Source organism: Homarus americanus, unplaced genomic scaffold (assembly GCF_018991925.1).
Source record: "Homarus americanus isolate GMGI-L3 unplaced genomic scaffold, GMGI_Hamer_2.0 scaffold36734, whole genome shotgun sequence".
NCBI lineage: Eukaryota > Metazoa > Arthropoda > Malacostraca > Decapoda > Nephropidae > Homarus > Homarus americanus.
The window spans coordinates 14,354,000-14,372,670 of record NW_024733126.1 but is presented as its reverse complement, the minus strand read 5'-3'; the positions used below and the strand labels follow the sequence as shown (position 1 = coordinate 14,372,670).

General features: G+C 36.9%; 1 protein-coding gene across 5 annotated transcripts in view; it reads left to right on the top strand.

Moving 5' to 3' along the window:
* Positions 1-63: 63 nt before the first annotated feature.
* Positions 64-18,671, top strand: part of LOC121869374 (slowpoke-binding protein-like) — a 30,976-nt gene continuing 12,368 nt past the window's right edge. For 4 of the 5 annotated variants that reach the window (XM_042370715.1, XM_042370716.1, XM_042370712.1 and 1 more), the window contains exons 1-9: positions 64-201; positions 1,488-1,613; positions 2,553-2,734; positions 3,582-3,688; positions 4,489-4,580; positions 5,974-6,096; positions 9,041-9,117; positions 9,357-9,434; positions 17,550-17,742. In XM_042370715.1, coding sequence (XP_042226649.1) covers positions 85-201; positions 1,488-1,613; positions 2,553-2,734; positions 3,582-3,688; positions 4,489-4,580; positions 5,974-6,096; positions 9,041-9,117; positions 9,357-9,434; positions 17,550-17,742 — 1,095 coding nt within the window. In that variant the 5' untranslated portion in view covers positions 64-84. The remainder of the gene's footprint in view (positions 202-1,487; positions 1,614-2,552; positions 2,735-3,581; positions 3,689-4,488; positions 4,581-5,973; positions 6,097-9,040; positions 9,118-9,356; positions 9,435-17,549; positions 17,743-18,671) is intronic. The other variant, XM_042370714.1, reaches the window with a different exon arrangement.

Below are 18,671 nucleotides of genomic sequence, written 5' to 3'. Positions count from 1 at the left end.
AGCACTTAACAATAGCACTTAACACTTAACACCCTGATCTCTGCCTCACCTTCATCAGGATCCCGAATCGACAAGAACTGGTTCATGATCCGCGACTCCTCGGTGAAGACGGATCGCCTCATGACCCTACAGCCCTTCGACGAGCAGTGCCCCTTCCCCGTCACCCAGGGCACTAGGGAGGCCCTCGTCGAGCTCTTCCAGGTCAGTAGAGAGGCCCTTAGCTGTTAGGTCTACCAGGTCAGTCGTGGCCCTTAGCTGTTTGGTCTACCAGGTCAGTAGAGGCCCTTAGCTGTTTGGTCTACCAGGTCAGTACGGTGGCCCTTAGCTGTTAGGTCTTTCAGGTCCATAGGGAAGCCCTTAATTGTCCTGTTTATATACCTGGTGATTCTTACACCATGTAATTACCTCCATCTACCTGCAGGTTCAGGAATATATAAGTGTTTCGGATCACCTGATGATTAGATACCATAACCTAACACTAACCTAACCTAACACTAACCTAACCTAACCTAACACTAACCTAACACTAACCTAACACTAACCTAACCTAACCTAACACTAACCTAACCTAACCTAACCTAACCTAACACTAACCTAACCTAACCTAACTAACCTAACCTAACCTAACCTAACCTAACCTAACCTAACCTAACACTAACCTAACCTAACCTAACCTAACCTAACTAATCCCCCCAGGTAGTGTTACGATGTTTAAGACTAAGATGAATTAGGTTGGGGATGTCTAATCTTCAGGTAATCCCCCTTTTTTCCATTCAAGCTTGTGTTTGTATCTCATTAAGCTTAATAAAGAAGAAACCTTGGCTCAAAAACTCTCTAGTGCCTCGGGTGTCCCTCGGGCGTCTCTTTCTTAACTAATGAAAAGAACTTTATTCATTCTTTCTTTCTTTTCGTTCACTACTAATTTATTCATTTTATTAATTAAGATAAAGGCACAGGTGAGAGTGAGATATACAAGTACAGGTAGAGATATCAGGACAGGTGAGAGGCAGAGGCAGATTGGTAAGAGTACAGTATTCAGGCTTCAGTGTATATTATTTCTGTGTTACATCATCGTGTACAACGTAAATGGTCGATATGGTAGAATTATATATATCTACTTATGTTCACGTCTACAGTGGACATTAAATTGATCGTATTGAAGAAGTTTATTCATTATTGAGGATTTGTTAAGTAAGTTGTAGAAATATTTGGTTTTCAGTGTGACGTAAGATTCCATTATTTGTTTTCTCTCTCTCTCTCTCTCTCTTAAACCACTTCCCTTAACAAATATCACCCTTAACAACTCCCTTCATCCATTAATCTCTCTGAATATTATACCCCCACCACCCTTTGCCACCTCTCCCTTCGCATCTACCCCCATTAACTCCCCTTTATTATCTACCCCTTACAGGCACTCCACCACCCTTTGCCACCTCTCCCTTCGCATCTACCCCCATTAACTCCCCTTTATTATCTACCCCTTACAGGCACTCCACCACCCCTACATCTACCCAGTGTTGGATGTAGACTTCGCCAACATCTCTTCTCACACATATGTCATCACTGTCATCCCACACAACGCTAAGGGCACTCTCAAGGACCTGATCTATAGGGTAAGTGAACCTGAAGGGAGGGGAGGAAGGGGAGTGTGATAGGGAAGGTGGAGTATGGAAGGAAGGGAAGAGGGAAGAAGGAAAAGGGAGAGGAAAGGAAGTTACGTCGTCATTGTTACCTCCCTTCCCAGTCTCCCTTCACGAGAATGAGGGTACTGGGAAAGGAAAGGAAAGGAAAGGAAAGAGGGAGGTAAAGAAGAAAATTAAGATGAGAATCACAAAGAAGAAAAGGGAGAGACGTCAAAGAAATATAGAGAACAAATGAAGGAGGCAGTGCACATCACCCCACCACACACACACTCCCTCCATCACGTCTGCTGGTGGAGAGAGAATTAACATGGGAGGAGCTGGAACTAACTTTGTGTAACTTAGTTAATTCAAAGAAGAAAAAAAATGAGACATGGTCCATTGTGTTAATAGCTTGTGTGTGTGTGTGTGTGTGTGTGGTGTGTGTGTGTGTTAGGTAAGCAGTGATGAGTTAAGTACAAGCGTTCTAACCCCATTACAACAAAACATTTTTATAATAACCTTACCAGCCAAATCTTCCTCCTGAGAAATTACCGTAAAATATGTCTTTTTTTTTAATGATGTTTCCTCTTATGTTTCTGTGCCGTAAGATATACCTTGAGGCTCATAGGACAAGTGGCGTCGTAATTGAAGAGTCGGGACCACCATAATTGTAAAGGTTCAAGTATACTATAATTAAGCCACCAAATGTAAGATACTTTTTAGAGGTTTATATGTGAAGTGTCTCTGGCATTTTTTACTTATCAGATGTTATTTTACTTTATTGTTGTTTATAAATATGTTGATTTTACTTTATACCTGTAGTGAAAGATTAGCTAAGAGAGTATACCAGAGATTTAGTGTATATGTGACTTAATTAACCACACATCTGGCTCTAACCCTGACCTTTGACCTCTCCCTCTCGTGTTTCAGAGCCACTGGCAGGACGACTGGAGTGAGAAATACCAACAGAGATCAGCTGGACTGCCAGTGTCACAGGTACAGCGACTGGGGCGACAGGTGCTAGAAGCTCTCCTCTTTCTTCAGGACCGAGGCTTTCCCCCCTGCGGTCACTTACACTCAGGCAACGTCATGCTTCAGAACGGCGTCGCCAGGTACGTTCCTTTACTGTGCTATTTTAAATGAACGTTAAGTAATAGTATATGTGTGTGTGTTAAGTTTCAGGTCTATAATTGCCTTCGTTTTTTGGAGCTATGGGTGGAACAGACACTCATACACAACTAAACAAACACTTCCTTTTATTAAATGTAGAGATATATCTAACCCGAGAGAAACGTAAACAGACAGACAGACGGAAACAGTGACAACCAAAACAGACACACAAACGAAAAGAGACAGACACAGACAAACGGAAACAAGACAGACAGACGAAGAAGAAAGGCCCATCAAGAGACAGGAAGTGAAGCCCAGGAGAAGCAGGTCAACAGATCTGAGTCGCCGAGTGTGTGGGATTGAGGCGGGGGAAGAGGCTCTAGTAGATCTGTTGGTTCTAGGAAGGCTCTATTTATGGGGATGTGGTTGTATTAAGAAGCAGAAGATAGGAAATGAAAGGTAAGAGTTCATAAAATACTGTAGTCCACGCAGAGTGTATGGGAAGGTCTAGGCCCTAGATAAACAAATTGTGTTTTTTGAACAGACAGAAAATTCGAAGACAAACACAGGCAGATAAACGAGACACAGGAAAAATGATGAGATGACAGACACAGGCAGATAATTATGACGGACATGCATAGGAAAAAAAAAAAAGTATGAATGACAGACACACGCACACACAAGCAGAGAATTCGAAGTCACACACGGGAAAACAAATTTAGATGACAGACAGCGAGACAAGTAGGAAAAGAAAAATAAACAACAGGATGACACACAAAAAGGAAGAGAATCAGACAGACTCCCTCACCTGTCCAACACACCTGAGATTAACTTCCTTCTTGTTGACAGATTATCCGGGGTGGAGAACACGCTGCTGGGCCTCACCTCCAGGATCTACCCCATCATCAAGCGGCGTCTCAGAGATAACAGGGATGCCATCGATTCCGTATGCTTCGGTAAGTCCTCCATCACTTTATGCCTAATTCCTCTCATAGGTCTAGACTCGAGTAAAGACAATTTCTCGCTATATCACTGACATTAATGTGTGATTTGTAGTGTGTGCTCAATTCCCCTTACTTCCATTGAAATATAGTGTGTAATAAACTGATATAGTATAAAAGTTACTCAGTGTAAAGCATTTTTTATTCACCAAAGATATGTGAAATAGACAGTAATATCTCCATAAGCCGGAATCCCTCAAACCCGGAACTCTCCGACAGCCGGAATTGAAATTTTCTCGGAAAATTTTTCTCAAAGCTGGAATTTTCAAGAAAATTCCGGCCTTGGGAACATATTTTCCAAGAGGCACATTTTCCAGAAAATTCTAAGAAAATTTTCCTGATATCCGAAAAATTCCGGAAAATTCCATGGACGGGAGAGTTTTTTTCTGGGTTTGAGAGATGAAAATGAGGCACATTTTCTGGAAATTCTGAGAAAAATTTTCCGGTACCCAGAAAATTCCAGAGATGATGTAATGAATAATTTCCGGAACTTCCGAGAACATTTTTCAGTTACCCGGAAAATTCCGGTGGTGAGGGTTTTTTCCGGCTTTGAGAGAGTCGTCTCGTTACCCGGAAATCTCTCATCCCCGAAGTGCTCTGCACCAATTGTTCCGGCTAACAGAGATATCACTGTACTAATTAAGCTACTTTCATTAATGTACATTTTATGGAGTAAAGTGTGTTAACTGTATTTCCATTGAATTATGATGTGTGGAATAAATAAGTCATGTGTCCCTGTGTTACTGCACCCTCAGGTCACGTCATGTTTGAGATGTGTGCGGGGTACGAGCTGTCCTCTGCCCACCCTACTGCCAAGCACCTGGAAGACATCTCCACTTACCCACAGGTGAGTCACTGTTTGCTCCAGTCAACCCAGTCACCTGCTGTTAGCTCTTGGTCACATTACCTGGTATTAACCTGAGATTGTGTCGTCCAAGTGTTCTAATATCAGTATGCTGTGATAATACTTGCACCAGCTTATTTCACCTGGTAATTAACAACCTAATGGGGGGAATTAGTGTATGCATAATAGCTTAGGGGAAGGTTAGTATAAGTTAGTAATTTAATGGATCTTTATTAAAAAAAATCCATATCAGTGATTTAATAAAACTAATGGAGAAATTATAATTTTTTTTATGGATATATTTTTATAAAATTATGACTGGAGCTACTTTAAGACTATTAGGTTAAGTTAGGTTTGGTTCGAGTGACAAGATCATTTGGGTCTTAGGTTAGGTAGTTTTAATTGGTTAGTCTGCTACAATAACTCTCATTGAACATTAATTCTTATTTACCCCCAAGAAGATTTACATTCATTAAAACTGTTCTTTTTATTTTGCTTTATCCTCTTTGCCATTTGTTGTCCTGTTAGCCTCAGTTGGATGGTCTGTGTTTCTCTGTTGTGCACTGCTGTCAAGTACCATGTATGCACAGATTCTTGATTGTACTGTACTTGAACATTACCCAGTGCCAGTGGTAATCCATCTTGGACTTAACTCATTCATGGTGGTGTATTAATATTCATTGATACATTAATTGAAGCAGCTATTACCATATTTTTTTAAGCGGGTATAGTCTGTGCCAGCCTATGTTTGCTATTTTTGTTTCAGGTTAGAAAAGTTATGTACAGTATCTACAGAATATGAGAGTTGTTAGGTTTGTTCATATAATTAGGGATGAGAGGACAACAACAGAAATATTGTTGGGAAAAATTTAGGGTAGCAGGGGTAGGAGAAGGCAGAGACTGGGATGGATCAATGGCTTTATAAACTGGTAATACAGTAGTTAGGTTAGGTTAGCTTAGCTTGGTAATTATGAAACATCATATTAGTGAACATGGGCTGGCACCAACTAAGCAATACTCATGAGCAGTAGCACTAGACCACAGAAACCCACTGATGTACAAGGTGGCTCATAAGTCATGCACCATAGGAAAATTAATGTTCTCTTTTTTTGTGTTCTTGTGAGTAAATCATAACTAATCAATGAAGACAGCAAAGAGATTAACACTAGAGGAGTCACTTTAATAAACCTATATATGCTTCAGTGTTGTCAGTTGTCTGGCTTTCTGTACACTCTTTCTTCTAATGGTAATTTATTTTCCATCTTCAATGATTTGTTATGATGACTTATATAAGTGGCCTGTAAAGTATGAGCAGTTCTTTAGTAAACATCCAGAAATGAATCTCCATAAAAAGTAACCCTGAAGATGGTACAGTACAGTATGACTTACCTCACAGGTGGTACAAGTGTTGGAGTACATCTTCGGTAATGGTGACCAGTACCCAAGCGTTGAGGAGATCCTCTGCCTGGATTTCTTTCGGAACCTGGACCTGCGGGAGATGCGAGCTGCCCCCCTGCCGGTGTGTTCATTGTCCTGAAAACTAAACTTTTCCAATTCATTCTTAGATCAAATATCTTATGTTTTTAGTCTTTGTAATGATCCCAGATAAGTCTGGTGTTTCAGATACATTCTGTTATGTATAGATGTATTTGATATTATCATCGTCCTCATTTTTAGTTTTTTAATTAACAGATCCTCTCGTGTAAATAATTTTCTAATAACATATATACAGTACATAGATTGTTATGAATATGCATGTGATTTCTCAAGGGTAAATCCTCATTTGATTGTCTTGTGATATAGATGACTTAGAGTCACAGGTTAGAACATAGATTGTTATCATTTAATAAATCATCCTAATTTTTTCAGAAACAGTTTTGGCATCATTGACTATCAGACTGAGAATGTCAATATATGGTGGAGGAAAACTCTCAAGTCATAAAACAATACTGGGTTATTTGATTATGGGACACTGCACAAGCTTTTATATTGTGCTGTTATATACAAGGTCTTATAGACACTTGTATGATGTGCTAACCCATCTCAGATGCTCTTAAAGCTGTTTCTATGAGAATGATATAAAGGCCTTTACTAATAATGTAGAGTATAAACCACTTAGAGTTTTGTATATTAATTGTTTTATACTCTGCCTTATTGTCATAGATACAGTATACATATCATTATTGTGTCAGTGGAGTGATGATTGATGATGCCCATCAGTATACCATATCCCCTTTATCAGATTGCATTGTTTTTCTCTCCCATAAAATCAGTATATCTCTGCCCCCTCAAGATCTTTCCTTCCAGATCAATATTTCCCAACATCAAATTCAACATTTTCCCCCTTCAACATTAATATCTTCCCCCAAGTCAACACCTCCCTTACGATCATTATCTCCCACCCCTCAAGATCACTCTCTCCCGCACTTTCTTTAGATCAATACTGTGCCTGTCCCTGCAGAATGTGCATGTAAGATACATAAGTTTTTAAATCATAATAAGTAGAGTGATAGTAAATATTATGATCTTAATTAAGTTTTTCTAAACTAACTAAACCTCATCTCAGATGGTTGTCGACAGTTATGATGCTTGATGTTCACTGAACCTCAGAGCAAATTAAAATCTTTATTTACTGTAACTGTTAAAAGACAATACTTGGTAATTCCTCTCCTCCTTGTACCACATATCCTCCTCCTGTGTCCAAAATTCCTGTTCATTAGTTTTACTCCGTAATAGTTCTACTTGTGTGTTTATGTGTCATGTCAACAGTCTCCCTGTGTCCCAATCATCAGGCACTATCATGCTTCACTTCTCATTTTAACTTGTCTTTATGTTTTATAAAGTTTTTCAATCTTATCTTTTCTCAAAGCTCACAGTGGCTCTCATGGTAATGTCCTTTTCTAATTTATATAAACCTCTTATTCATTTCTAATAAGTTGCAATTATCCTTGAAGGCAAATTTTTTCATGACCAATACTTTTGATTGTGTAAGTTTTAAATTGGGTTTAAATTTGAACATTAATTTCAGTCATATACAGTATGCATAAGTTGCTATACAGTATTGTTAATTTTTATTATCAAAATACCTTTACCTGTCCTTCTTTACTTCCTCATCCACCCTCCTTTGATTAACACTGAGGTGAGTGTAAAAGTGTCTGTGTTTTCTTGTATTGATTAGCTATAGTAACTGATAAAGTATTTACCCTGTACATAGCTTAAGGATTTCTTTAATAGAAGCTGCTGACTGTAGAGCGTGAATTGTAACTTTACGTGTATCTAAAATGCTCTAATTTTAACTTGCGTAAGTAACTATTATATAATTTTACTACTTCTCAACACACAATATTGTTTTATAAATAAAATCTGTGAGTCATAGCCAGTCAGCTGTGAGGAGCTTGACGGTGACAGGTCTAGCTGTTACTTGTGCCCTCAACCATGAAATAGATTTGTTACTTTATTCCTTCATTTATTTTGAATAATTTTTTTAATGGAAGATATTTAACCTAAGAAAAAGTATCTGTGTCTGTTTATGCTGTCTACAACACTGAGATGAAATAAGTATCCAGTGACTGTTCTGAAGATGACAGAGAACATCTTGTTTTTTATAATTTCCATATCTTTGAAGGATGACTGAAATAAGGACTATGGCTCTACAGGTAGTCAGGCAAGACAGATTTAATCTTTTAGGCTAGTAAGGCTTTATGACAATGTTAGGAACACTGTTTTGGTACTAATGAAGGAACAACATTAGTTTTGAATATAAAATTGGTAGGATGGAGGTGGAAATATTGTAGTTATATGGAACAAGATTAAGTTTTGAGTGAAGAAAATTAAGGAACCAAGGAAATTTGCCTCTTAACCCCATTGACAATTCATGTTGTTGAAATAGCTCCTCTTCTTTACTTCTCACTACAGTAGCACATATATCACCCAATACCTTAATCTTACCCCTCCCCCCCCATTGCTAGCTGATAGATAAAAGTGCTGAAGATTGCCAGTTTTATCTTCAACTCTTCTTGTTTTTCATCCCATAACCCACTGTAAGTAGGGTAGCTCCTTGTTCAGAGTAGCATTCTGGAGTTCTTCATTCTGTATTCCCTCACAAACTGCTCCACTGTCTCGTGATGTATGTCTACACCTTTCTTCAGAACCAGTTAGTCTGTTTTCTCTTAAATATATGCAGTACTATACACTAACTTCACTTGTCTATTGTTATATTTCATGATATCACTGTTGAATTAGTTCATTTGCATCCCTGTCATGCTTCCTGTGTTTCAGACCATTTTGTCACCTGATGAACCTTTTTTTTTCCCTAATTCTTCTCAGTACTCCTAAAATGTACATTTATAAAAAATTCTTGTACTGTACACAGTTATTAGATACAGTATATATATATATATATATATATATATGTTTGAGGAATTGTACTAGTAGAAATAACTAATATATTCTTCTCTCCACAGTCACAGTTCCAGATAAGGTACTCACCAATGATACGGAATATTCTCAAAGAGGTCCGAAGATTCCAAAAACAAAGGAGGTGAGTGAGAGGATCTGGAATGCCATTTAATTCTCTCTTTTTTTTTCCATGGGGAGGGAAGGGGATGTGATTTTTCTATTGGTTCATGTATTGGAGCTGTGTTCCTATTTCCAATAAATCAACATGTTAGAGAACTTTTCTCATTTCCCCATCCATATAGTATACACTCCTCAAATTTGATGTAATTAGAAAAAAGTGGCAACTGTTTTCCTTGTGGCTGAGCAATATCTTTCAATCAGTGTGCAGCGCCGTACACGTTCGCTTAGTCGAGGGGACACACTAGACGGTGACGGTGGCTACTTCCGTCGTGATGCCAGGTAAACTGTGTCCCACACTGGTCATAATTAGTCACCGCGCCAGGTGTCTGTGTAGCCACTTCCACGTATTCCCATATTGTTGTCCAAGTAACATAGTGTCCAAAAGCTCAAAGGATGATAAAGTTTAAAAATGTAAATGGTTTTGTTTTCTAGGTTTATTAAGTACAGTAATGTACTGAAACTGAAAAATTTGCCTGAGTAGATTCACCATTTTTCAGTGAGTATAAATGTAGATTACTTATTAATAGTAAGAGTTTTATGCATACTGTGTGTCCCTTTACATTTACTTTACTGTAATCTCATCTTTTGATACTTGTTCAGCTTGGATGCCAACAAGCACAATATTACAGTCCTAATTACATCCTTATAACTACTCCCTTACAGGAGTTGAAACCAGTAGAGCTAGTAATGTATATCTTGTTAAAAAATGGATATAAGTATTCTTCTGGTCCTCAGCTTGTGGGAGGCCAGAGAGCCAAGCGTCGCCTCAGCTCACCTTATCCTTAGGCAGAAATGACCTATCCTGGCTTAAGTCAGAGTCTAGGACTCTTGCCGATGGGGAATTGTTTCTGGCCCCAAAGAAATCTTCAAATCCCTTATATTCATCAGCAGATAACACAAATGGGTGTTCCACAGGCCTTTGGGGATAAGTAACTTATGCTGCTCATAGGTAGCTTATCTTAGTATTTTGAATCTTTTTAGTGAATGCTTGGATTTCAAGTTTTTGAGGATTTACATCTAGTATATACTGTAGACTACAGTAGTGAGATTCAACAAGATGTCTATAAATAGATGTTTTAGAAGTAAAATGAACATATTGTCATAGTGGATTAAGTTTTCTGTTAGGTATGTGTCATTCCAATTTGTATTCATATACTGTATCGCCATACAATTGGCATGCTGTAGTCGCATATGGGTCATTCCAATGATACACACTCTGGCCTCAGTATATTCACAGTTCACCTGTAATTTGTTAGGAGTAAGTACTCAAAATACGGTACTACAGTGTAGTACTGTATATCAGATAATTACCTTTTATTGTTTTCCGAATAAATGACTCCGTGAACATGTTTGTTGCCATCAAACTGTGTGAAATGATATGAAGGCATTGTTGAAATGAGAAAGAAAAGTTATATTGAGTAAGGAAGACTAGTGAGCAGACATCAGGTGTATGGTAGAAGCAAATGAAGATGTAGGTCATGTCTAATAAGATGGCTGGTAAAGTTATTATTTACTTTGTTGACAGGATAAATTTATGAGCATAATTAGGACGAATGTGTGCATGTGTGTGACAAAGAGAGAGAGAGAGAGATAGTTGAAATGTATGAAGGAAAATGTTTATGGGGCTTAATAAGACTCGAGACAGTGTAAAAGGTGACATTGTAAATATCAGTTTGACCTACATGCTTCTTTTTATATATTTATACATAGTTTGAATTGGGTGTTGTTGATGTTGTTGTTGTTATTTTTATAGTTTTATAGGCAATATATATTGTTAACACTAGATCAATGTTTAGAAAGGAAAATAGATTCATGTAGACAAAAATTATTAGTCACTCACTGGAATGCACATGCATGTCTGTGCTTAACCACAATATCTCCCACTATATCACATGTGGCCTTACTGCACTATTGGTAGCTCACACAATAAAGGATAACAAGGAAGTGTAAATACATCTCATTACTCAGGCAAGAACTGTGAGTTATTTTTGTATTTTTATGTGAAAAAACCCCCTGTATACTTCTTTTTCTAATCCCGTTAGTAATGTCATGTATTCCCAAACTGCAATATGCAACCTAGTTAAATCCTGCAACTAGACAGGATTGCAGAGGCATTATATTAGTATTAAACAAAGTGATCACTGCTGGTAACATGTGTCAGGTCCCAGTTATTGTCATTTCATCTTTTATTATGGAGAGAGTAACGTACCTGGAAGAAAGAAGATTAATTTAGCCCATTGCCTTGTTATTAGGAGGGACCAGTTCTTCATTTACCAGAACTCAGAGCATTTTATTAATATCTGAGAGATTTAATTTGCATGTTAAGGAATTTGTCTCATGTTAAGGTGAAGGGTGTTTTGATAAATATTGAAGGGATACAGCATAATTAAAAAGAGTATGATACTCAAACTAACCAAAGGGCCGATAAGATACCAGAAGATAAAACACTCACAGGCCAAGATAGAGATAAAGCTGCCATTAATTTTGCTCAAACTCAGTAAATAAATTGAGTACCCACTTCTTTTCTTATCTGAGATAATTTTGAGATATTTGGGTTGGGTTAGGTTAGGTTGAGTTGGATTGGGTTAGGTTAGGTTGGGTTGGGTTGACTTCGAAAGTGAATCTAAGAAGAATGTGGATTGGTCAGATAAATAAGCAAGATATAAATCTTACATAATAATCCTAAAATAAAGGATTTTTTTATTCTGTACAAAAATATACACTGTGACTTCTCTTTGTAACTTATGATTTTACCATGTGCCTTATGCTGTACATATTTTACAATCCCTTGACATAACGATTATTAATTCAACATTTATTGGTCTTTTCTCGTAAGTTTCATCTCGCAGTTTTGTCATTGAAATGTTTACAGTAAATCTTAGAAATATAATTTGTTTGATAAAAGTTAATACAGTGATATCCTCGTTAGCCGGGACAATTGGTCCAGAGCACTTCCGGGAATGAGAGATTTCCGGGCAACGAGACGACTCTCTCAAAGCCGGAAAAAAATTCCTCATCACTGGAATTTTCTGTAACTTTTCGGGCAAATGGAAAAATGTTCTCGGAAGTTCCAGAAATTGCTCATTACATCATCTCTTGTACCCGGAAAATGCGCCTGATTTTCATCTCTCAAAACCTGAAAAACTCCCCATCCCCGGAATTTTCCAGGTACAGTGACCCTCGTTTAACGAACACCTCGGTTAACGTAATTTCGATTAACGAACTGCCTTCCATAAGGATCTTCAATTCGGTTAACGAAAAAAAATTCGCTTAACGAACTTCTTACGAACCGACCTCAACATGTTTTCGCTTGCACTGACCGGGCAACCAGCTTTAGTATCAGTCCGCCAATACATTAATCGGTTCTAGGGCTTAAATTCCTTACTATTTTTGTAAATATCAAGAAGTTTATACTATTCAATAATTTTAAAAGTTTAATATTCAATTTTTTAGTCATTTTAACAATTATTGAACGAAATTGAAGGTAAAGTGACTAGTTTAATGCGCGGCATCCAGCCTCTTAACACAGCAAACAGGCGTCAGTCTCTCTCTGTTTTCACTGGAGGTAACATCTTGCTTGAGACTCTCTTCAACTAAATGCTTTTTGTCTGTGTTTCCAAGCAAATTATTGGTCATTTTGAAATATATTTTATATATTGACAATATATAATGCAGTGCAGCATTGATTTAAAGAAAATAATCTTGAATTAAACCAGAGAGCTAAAATTTTATGGATGAAATGGCACCATGGGGTGACTTCTCTTCCACCCCAATGCCTTCTCTTCTTCCTTCTCCTCCACCCCCATTCTAAATCCCATCATCATCATCATCATCCAGGAGCCTTCTACATACACACCTCAAAGTAAGTGAACTTTTCTACCATTTTTGTTGAATTTAGGAAATTTTCGGTGAGCTGGAACCAATTACCCAAAAACCCATTGAAACAATGGTTTCGGTTAACGAACGTTTCGGTTAACGAACGACCTTCTGGAACGGATTGAGTTCGTTAACCGAGGGCCACTGTATCGGGAAAATTTTCTTGGAATTTTCCGGAAAATCAATTCCATAGCAGGAATTTTCCGGAAAATTCCGGCTTTGGGAATGATTATTCGAGAAAATTTTAATTCCGGCTGTCGGAGAGTTCTGGGTGTGAGGGATTCCGGCTAACAGAGATATTACTATACAGTATCATGGAAACTGTAAGAAGAAAGCAGGTCTACATTGTTTATAGTGCTCTCTGCTTTTTTCTCTCATTCTTGAATGTTTTTTCTCTTGCTATGACAGAGTGAGGGCAGAATCGGCCATTTCATAGAATCTTCTGTCAGTCACTCTTCCATAACTGTTTGTCTTGATAGATACTTTCAGTAGTGCTCTTTAGAGCACTACTTAACTTGGGAAACAACTGATTATCTACCTAATTTGCTTAATGACCACCCACTAGAGGTCACCATGCCTTGGGAATGAGGCCAGTGGTTGTATAGGATCTCTCCACTGTTATTGAAAATTTTGTCCTGGGTTATTTTGAAGCCCAGTACTGTTCTTGATTCCATTGTGATTTTACACTGGATGTTTATTAATTGATAAGAGAAATCACTGGCAGCATTCACTGATTTACAAAATAGTGAAATGTAATGACAGGCAAAGAGTCATCCCTCTACTAATATATCTCGGTAAGAACATCAGATGGGCTCTGTATCTTAGTCTCAATATAGTACAGTACTTTGTCCTTATTATTGAGTTCACTTTATATATGTATATTTTCTTATTTAAAATATCTAAATTCTTTTCCCCACCACAGATCATATAAAGAAAATTAAGTTTACAGTCTTAATGTTAAATGTCGTACAAGTTGTCAGAACCAAAACTCGTCGTGTATTAAGCTTGATCAAGAAAGGTGAATATTTTTGTAGTTTTTAACTTGGAAAAAGCTTTAAGCATTCGAGTATTAAGCTTGATCAAGAAAGGTGAATATTTTTGTAGTTTTTAACTTAGAAAAAGCTTTAAGCATTCATGCCTTCCAGAATGTAGCCGTTTTGCAATAGCTGTTAATTATCTCGGACTCATTACACCAGCATTTCACTTGACCAAAGTTCTGAGTATTTTATGTTGCAGTATTTAATGTTGTTTTCTCTACAAGTAGCCCATTCCAGTCTGTCTTAAGTCATTTATATTCCAATCAACAATCAAAACTTCGTTATTCACCTGTAATATTTTCAAATAGTTATACCATTAACATCATCAAATATTAACAAATCTTACGTTGTTCACTATGTAAGAGTTTAACGTACTGTATAAATGACTAGTTTAGTTTTTGTTATCTTAGTCCTGTATAATGTAAGTGAAATTATGTAAAATATAGGTTGTTATGGGTTACTGTAGATCATAAGTGAAAGATTTGTATGACATTGCTGTATCAAGAGATTATTGTTAACAAACTTCCTATCATTTAAATTTTAGTTCATGTGATCAATTTGAAGAGAGACTGGTTGGCTGAGTCAGGCTTAATTGATGACCAAGACTTCTACTTCTTAGTTATATCATCTTTTTGAAGTGTAACTCTGGAATATTTGCACAGCTTTTGCAAAGTAATTTTATGCTGTTATGGGTAAATGGCTTTTCAGTAGTAGCGCAGACTGATAAATTATGTTTTATGACTAAAATATAATCATGAATTGATCCATGAGTTCCAGACTGGTAAAACATCACTTGGCTAAATTCATCTTTTGTCAGAGGGTTTGACATGTTTAACAGCCAGAAACATTTCCCATGATGGACAGACTTGATAATGTTTGTGCTGTATGCAACATATCCACTCAGTTTTTTTAAGAGTACAGAACATAAGTTTAGAGGTCTTCCATTTCTTGTAATATATGAAAGGAATAATTATGATACAGGTATTAAATCATTTCTACAACAAGGTAGGAGATCTGCAATTAAATGATGTTTCATGAATTATTTTGAGAAGAGTCATAACTATAGGAGTTAAAAGACTATCTTCTTACATAAAAATTATTAATTTGAGGTTACTTCAGAATCTCTTGCTTCATAGACACTGTTGCCTCATACAGCATAAATGATGAGTGAATGAAAGAAACTGTGGTTTCTTACAAAGGATAAGAACTGATTAATATAGTTCCCTCCTTGTTGACATTAGAAATTGACAGAAAGTGAAAGGACTGGCATATAAATCCCTTTACATGACAAAGCAGTTTCACACAAGTTACTGAAAAGCTCCCCTCCCTTTCCCAACTAGAAGCCTCACTGAACTTTGAGTCAATCACCACGTGGAACAGGATCAAATTTGTCTTTGACCCATTGTCCAGTGAATGAGTGAGACGTGCTGCTTGTAGCAAAAGCATTTCTGGTCTTGTCTGTCTGGATTATGAATACTACCACTAAATATTCCCCATCCTCCGGCAAAGGGCAGATTCTGTCGGAGGGTATAGTAACTATTTGGATCTCACTGGTCACTTGTTTTTCTTCTTTGGTCTTAAAATGGGATTTCACACTTTAATCTTTTCTAATCATTAACAATTTTATGCTCTCGTCTAATTTTTATTTACCTTAAACAAAATAACAAAACTATTGTACAATACGTATCTCAAAAAAGTATCTGCCAGGATGGGTCCAATGACTTCCGAAATGTTACATGCAACGTGTGATGTCCCGGGAGGGTTGGTATGCATGGCTTTATGGCATACTGATCCTGCTACAGTTGGTAACAAACATCATACAGTAATATAATTATGCCAAAAGAATTACACATTACATTACTTATGTTAAACTATACAGGGCAAAAATGCCCATACCCCAATATCTATCATCTGTGGTCTCATAATGTTTCACACAGAGTGTGGACAGATACATTTTGGAGATACAGATACTGTACATATACAATACATTATATTGAATTATCAAAAGTTTTCATTAAGTTATATTTATAAATCATATTTAAACTTTCCATAAAGGTCTTCATCTTCACTATACAGTATATATAACTTCTTAACATCTAGTTGGTGAAAAAATTGAAAATCATTCTATATATTAATACTGTAATTGTAAACATATGAAAACCAAAAATGTTCCCAGTATTAATAAATGTTAGTTGTTGTCCTTTACCATCCAAGGTTTTGTAATCTTCCCCCACTAAATTATAGAAATAATTTAAAATGTACAGTACAGTATAATTATGATCTGGTGCAGAAATTAACACCATTGAAGTACCTGACCTAACCCCAGTTACAACCACCCTTTTCCCTGGCACCTGTCGATTCAGCTGACTTTTACTGTGTACCCCTTATAGATATGAAGTTGAGGGTGACCCAGAAGGAGATTGGCCCTCTAGGGACAAGGTAACAGTTGTAATGTAGCAACTTCCCCATATACAATAACATAAGGGTATAATCCTGAGTATTTAGTTCGTGATTGTTTTCCATGGCTTTTATGGTTTCCTCTACCATTGGTAATGTACTTCTTCCTCTGAATTATCATAAACAATCCTGTGCCATATTTCCTACTACAGTAATTTATTGTACCATATTAGCTGTTGAGTTTAGCAGACATTCCTGCTTGTTGTTGTTAACCTCTGGTAAGTGCAAGGTTTGGAAATCAAAACTCAACAAGCTGGGAATAAATGCTGTATACACTGTAAACTGCTGATTTTATTAAAGGGCTTTATAATGGTGTATAAATGGGCTAAGTTACCAAGGTGCGGCAACTTACAAACATAAGGACATCTTCCCAGAGTAGTTTGGGTGCTACGTGATATGCTTGTGATACAAAGGTTTTGCTATAATAACACTGAAGTAAAAGATCTGAGATAACCAACCTTTAAAGTACTCCTATTTGAGGTTGAAGATATAGCAAGTAGCTACAAAGTTCAGAGTTAGATACTCTGTTTACACATACTGCCTTGTAGATAAACAATAGCTGGAGTAGCATGGAGCTTCCATAATGTGTGCAGATTTGCCTGTATTTGTGTCTTTGTCAGTGATTTGGCTACTATATATCATATTGAAAATTAAGGTAGATAATTTCCTGAACTAATTATAAATAAATGCTATTATTATACTGTAGAGTGCTTTTATTACTATAGGTCTGACTTTACAATATTCTTAAAGCACATCAGTGAAGCAGTGTATAAATTGTGTTCTCTCTCATTACCTGTAGAATTTATCATGTAACATGAATACAATAGCATCTCATAGAAAAGTTTGTGTCTCGTTACCAGGCAGATTATAATACAATACGTAAATGGTTTCTAATCACCTTTCATCATACAGTATCCACACTGTTACACATTTATCCATAGAATTATATATCTTCTCATAGAAACAAATAAATCTCCATCAATGATACTTACCCAATGAATCTTAATACGTGCCAATCTTTCAGACGCGGGCGACGTGGGGGAGGCACAGCCTCGGGCGGTGAGGGAGGAGGTGACACACCCACAAGTAGTGAGGCATCAGCGAGTGGGGCTGGGGGTGGTGATGACAGTATGCCTCCAACCTCAGCTTATAACACACCAACAGCCTCCTTAGCTGCCCTCTCCTCACCTACCTCTGATGTTACACCTTCCCCTGAGGTAAGTATCTTCTCGCATACTGTATACATAAGTGAGCGCTCTTCCATGCTTACGTGTAACAAAAATTTCAAATATAAATTCATCCACATACGTTATATGTCCACTGACACATATGTTCATGGTTTTTCATACATCCACCCATAATTGACGTGAATATAATCAACTATGTAAAGCCTTTCACTTGGACATGAAATAATTACTCACATCATATGACTGCATACATTTGACCACTGAGCTACAGTGGTCAAGACTCCTGCCTGCCATTCTTGGTGGCCCATTAACACTTACCGAGTACAGACTCATTTAAGAACATGTGCTCACTGTTGACTTATGTTACAGAGAAAATTAAAACACTTCCCAGTATAATATTGATTTGTCTCGTTAGGAAGTGTTTACAGAATTGGTATGCCATGGCCCTGCAAGTAACTGAAAGGTTGTATAATTAAGTACAGTAAATTGATGCTAACACAACATAAAAAGCTATATAAATGATTTTCTGAAGTGATAAATGCTCAGCTGTAAACAATTTAAAGCTACAGTAGTCAGAGAACTGAGGCAACTCTTAGGAAAGATTTTAACAGAATAACAAGAGAGGTGATATAAAAGTGTAAACATGTTATGCTAATGACTATGAGAAGGAAAATATAATATCATAAACATTAACTAAGGTGAACTTAGTGGAGAGAATTGTCTATGTGAAAGCTACTTAGAGTATTGCATGTAAGTAGTTAAGTTATTGTACTGTAAAGTAAAGTAAAATGTACAGGACTCTGGTAAAATTTATTGTACTCTTAACAACAGTGAAAGAACAAGATGGCAAATTTCATGGGTTAGAAACAATAAGATGAGAACTTAACTATAACAGTAAAAGACAACTTGATCAATAAATCTCTAAACAATGAAAGAATAATTACCGAATAGGATAAATA